Source organism: Trichoderma gamsii (assembly GCF_001481775.2).
Source record: "Trichoderma gamsii strain T6085 chromosome Unknown Scaffold_3.2, whole genome shotgun sequence".
Classification (NCBI taxonomy): Eukaryota; Fungi; Ascomycota; class Sordariomycetes; order Hypocreales; family Hypocreaceae; genus Trichoderma; species Trichoderma gamsii.
Genome location: NW_020171340.1, coordinates 869989 through 875064, shown reverse-complemented (window position 1 = coordinate 875064; position 5076 = coordinate 869989). Strand labels below are relative to the sequence as shown.

Genomic DNA, 5076 nt, shown 5'->3' with positions numbered 1-5076 from the left:
ATTGATGTCTAACGCCGATGGCGCATCTGTCGGCAAGTGGGAAGACTCGGATTCGGCAGCGTCGCTAATGGTTATACGCTGGATCTTTGCACCGCAGACTCCACACTTGCCTTCCAAACAGCTCGAAACGAGGCTTTTCTTTCTGCTTTGAGTTAATGATGTCACCAAGTACACGCTATATAGCCATCATTGAAAAGGCGTATATAAAGAGCCTTTAGCTCGCAACTCAATTGAAGGCTGAGAAGATATTTTTTCATTAAACAAGCCGACAACAGTTCCTCATTCAAGTCTATAACTACTCCAGTCTAATATCTACCGCAATCAATCTCATATCCTCATCATCATGGCATCAACCGAGCCCAAGTTTGTAGGATGGGTTGCCCACGACAAGGAATCCGCCAACGGCAGCATGGTCTGGGAGGAATTCGAAGTGAAGCCCTGGGAGGAGACAGACATTGACATCAAGATCTCACACTGCGGTATCTGCGGCACAGACTTGCACAAGCTCCGATCCGGTTGGGTAAGCAGTTTGTTTGAGTTGACAAGTTTTCTAAAAAAACTCTAAAAACTGACACACATCTTCACAGGGCCCGACAGCATATCCCATTGTAGTCGGCCACGAGATTGTCGGCACAGCCGTGCGAGTTGGCAAGGAGGCAGCAGCTCAGACCGGAATCAAGGTCGGCGACCGAGTTGGCGTCGGTGCCCAGAGCGATTCTTGCCAGTGCCGCAAGCCCCCTCAGACCAAGGAGGATCACTCAGACTGCGAGGCCTGCGCAACTGGTAATGAGGTCTACTGCCCGAGATCAGTCAACACTTATGGTGCTCAGTTCCTGACGCCTGCTGGGGGCAAGAGCATGGGCGGCTATGCTCTGTACCACCGAGGCCCGGCCAAGTTTACCTTCAAGATCCCCGACGGCCTTGCCAGCGAGCATGCCGCGCCGATGATGTGCGCCGGCGTGACGACCTTCTCGCCATTGGCGCACTTTGGTAACCAGAGCGAGCCCCTGGAGAGGCGGCTCAAGGGCTTGTCAGTCGGCGTCGTTGGAGTTGGTGGCCTGGGCCACTTTGGCATTCTCTTCGCAAAGGCCATGGGCGCAGACCGAGTTGTGGCCATCTCTCGCCGCGCAGATAAGCGCCAGGACGCCCTGGACCTCGGCGCAGACGAATACATTGCCACTGCCGAAGACGCAGACTGGGCCAAGAAGAACGCGCGAACGCTCAACCTCATCATCTGCTCCGTCTCGAGCTCCAACATGCCCCTGACCGAGTACATCAGCCTGCTCAAGCGCGACAGCGTCTTCTGCCAGCTCGGCCTGCCCGACGACGGCCAGTTCAAGATTGGCGCGGGCATCATCTGCGCGGGACGACGATCACTGACCGGAAGCTTCATGGGCTCGCCGCATGAGATCAAGGAGATGCTCCAGTTTGCTGCGGATAAGGGCATTAAGCCGTGGGTTGAGAAGTTGCCCATGAGCGAGGCGAACAAGGCCATTGTTGATATGGATCAAGGAAAGGCAAAGTACAGATATTGCTTGGTTAACGACCAGTAAGTGGAGTTTTATGTATGGGGGTTGTTATGATGGCATTGGGTGTTATTAGCATGTAGTATGAAAACGGCTTTGGCTAACAAGGCTCTTGTGATATAAAATTGCAGAATAAAAAGCATTTATGAGAAATTGTAGCATTTCGACTATAACTACATGATCCGGACGGTGGAAGCGAGAGACTCAATCATACATGATAATTTTTTTTTACCAGCACCTCAATTCACGAAAGAGATATGCCCGACAATGCTTTTCGAAGATGGTATAATCCTTCAAATTGCCGAGGATGTCTTTAGACATGACCATGCCCCCCATCGGCCCTAAAATCTACTAGGCATGCAGCATCGTCACTAGGATCGCCGCAGGGGCAATATTTCCTCTACAATTGCAGCCATCGTTAGCCATAGAATAAGAAGAAATGGAATGGAATTTACATACGCCGCTACATCCAAGACACGGCCAAGCATCAGCCCGGCACACAGGCAACAGCAAGCAAGACTGTCTACATTTGTAGTGCAACCACCTCGGGCGAATACTGCCCCATGGTCGACAGTTGGAGAGGCGGTGGCAAGGGCCGCACAAAAGGCGATGAGGCTGATGTATCCTTTCATGGTTATGGGTTTGATGATCTTATTTCTTTTGAGATGAGCTGAAGAATCAGGGCTCAGTTTCTGAGACGGCTTCCCCTCTTAAATGTATCTACAAACATTTGCTGTTGGGTCCGTACACGCCGTTTTCAGCTTGAGTTTTGATCACACTGATCGCATGTTGGCTATAAAGCATCAACCAACATTATACAATTTCCATATTTCCACAGACTATCCCATTGTTATCTCGGGAAGCCAACTGGAATGATATATTTTGATACAACGCCAACAATGGCCTCGTGACCCTGTATGAGAAATTTATAGCATTTCGCCTATGGCTACACCAATCTAGACTATAGAAGCGAGAGACGGAATCACACTGCTCATTTATTAACAGCATTCTATTTCACAAATGCCCAACAATACCATTTGAAGAAGATATAATTTTATAAAACGCGAAAACCCTAATTGGCTCTTAGACATTCTTTTATGCCGCATTACCCCCATCTGCCATAAATGATACTGGGCAATAACCATTGTGGAGGTCGCCGTAGGGGCAAAATGTTGACTATTATGATAGTTATCGTTAACCAAAGACAGAAGAAGAAGAAAGGGGCATGCCCTCTAAAATGTGCAATTACTTACCGTTTTGCATCCAATACATGGCCAAGCACCAGCCTGTGCACAGAGGCAACAGCACTCGGTGTCATCGTCAGAGCAGCCGCCTCGCTCATTTAGGGCGATGGTTGCCCTATGATTTGCCGGAAAGCCGCTATTTTTCCCGGCGGGTGAGGCGGTAGTAAGGCCTACACACAAAGCGATGAGACTGATGTACCATTTCATGGCTATGATTTTGAAGAGGGAAAGTGTGATGTAGTGTTTAGTGGTTATCAAGATGAGCTGTAATTGAGATGAGTTGGAGAAGAATTAACTTCCAGTCTGTAAGATTGGCTCTTTATATAGATATTGACATGCTATTGCCTAGAGCCTTGATCTTACTTATTCCACAATCTCTTTGTTCAATACTTGAGATTAATTAGAATCGCTTCATTGAGGGGTTTACAGTGTATTTGTACATGAAGTTTTCAGCCTAGGCTTCGATCACGCCAACCGCATGCAAAGGTGCTACGCGATGAGAACAAAGCATTAAGCCCATACTACTCCCATACTTGAAAGACCACTTCATTATCATTTGTTATCATTTCGAAGCGCCAACTAGGGTGTCTTCTTTCTTACAACGCTAATAATGTCCTTGTCACCGCTGGTTCAGCCTTGCATCATGCTTACTGCAACACAAGGTCTTTGGAAATGAAGATTAAGTTATATCTAAAGTTGTGTTTATAATCAGTTATTGACAGCTGGTATATCTATACAAATCGTATGATAACTCTGTGATAATTACCCTTCCATAACCCTCGGCACCTGGTTCAGCGTACTGCAAAGCAGCTACTCCTTCCTTTCGATTATATTAGGGCAGATATACTTACACACATACAATTCTGACGAGAGACCGAACACCCAATTATATCTATCGCTCTTCTGTTTACAGCACAAAGAGATAAGTTTGCAGTGATGCTGTTTGAACGAGATATAATCCTATAAAGCATCGAAGTCGTCATTATTACCAGGGCAATTTGTTGTATGGGAGATAGTTTCCATTCTCGTCAAATCCCGTCATGAAAACAATGTCCTCAATACGACCACCTTTGGTGCAGAAATGTGCCTATAGTAGCCATTGTTAGCCAAAAGAAGAGGAAGAAGAGGTGCACGCCCTCTGTTTTGTAGAGATACTTGCCTTGTTTATGCATCCGACACACGGCCAACTTCCAGCAACGGCACACTGGCAGCAACAGTCGTCGTCGTTGTTTGGACAGTGGCCTGGACCACGACGTGCGAGCGTTGCTCCTTGATCAACTTCGATGGCTTTCTCGGGAGTTGGAGAGGCGGTGGCAATAGCCGCGCAAAGGGCGATGAGACTAATAGACCACTTCATGATTATGGATTAAAAGAGGAAATTGGTGATTTATCAATTTATTTGTTATTGAGATGAGTGAGTTATTGACACGATTTGTGTATCGAGATGTGTTGTTTGTTATAATGAGTTGGTGAAGAATCTGTTTCCAGTTTCTGGAATGAGCTCTATTATATATTCAGAGATACCTTCGCATTCTTGCCTCAAGCCTTAATTTTTGCCTATTCGCAATGTCTATTTTCATCAGAGGTAGCTTAAGAGAATCGATTCTTTGAAAACTTTACATGTATGCTGTGTTCACACATGGCGATCTCGGAATGGGCTTTGATCTCGCTAATCGCGTGCAGAAGCTCTATGCGATGACTCCTCTCATGCTCAAAAATACCATGTTGTTATGATTCGTGAGAGCTAATTGGGAGTCTTTTCTTGGGCTGAACACTACATGTAATATTGTCCTCGTGACCACTGAGATTGTCTTTCACCTTTGGCGTTACTGCCAATGCTTCAACCTCATATCGTCCTCGTGATATCTCAGGCTCTCCGAACAATTAAAAGACCAAATTATGTCTATAATTCGTCCCACAATAATTAGATATGACTATTTGTCTACACAATGCTCATGCCAACTCCAAGATAATGGCCCTTCCAGAGCCCCAGCATCTGGTCCAATCATACAGCGTACTGTACATCAGTCTCTCCTAAACAACATTTGAACATTGAACACTCCCCGCATGCCCTCGTTGCAAATCTCCACCTCTTTTCACAAAGAAAATATACATCAAATCATGCAACCTGAAAAAAGAAAAACGGTATTAGAAGAAGAGAAAAAAAAACCTCCCAGTCATTTCATAGGCAGTCTTCTGGAAACGCCCCAAAACCCATACAAACTCCGCAGTCGAAGAACAGCCGCACGCACGCAAATAAACACCAGAATTGCATCTACGCCTCCTCACTCGAATCCAACCGGCTT

The 5076-nt window shown here is 46.4% G+C and overlaps 1 protein-coding gene across 1 annotated transcript; it reads left to right on the top strand.

The window, feature by feature from the left end:
- Positions 1-343: 343 nt before the first annotated feature.
- TGAM01_v201275 (zinc-binding dehydrogenase) lies at positions 344-1553 on the top strand (the record flags this gene model as incomplete). Its single annotated transcript, XM_018809130.1, has 2 exons — positions 344-520; positions 588-1553. 2 exons carry the CDS (start codon positions 344-346, stop codon positions 1551-1553), a joined length of 1143 nt encoding a protein of 380 aa, XP_018657705.1.
- Between the last annotated feature and the right edge of the window lie 3523 nt (positions 1554-5076).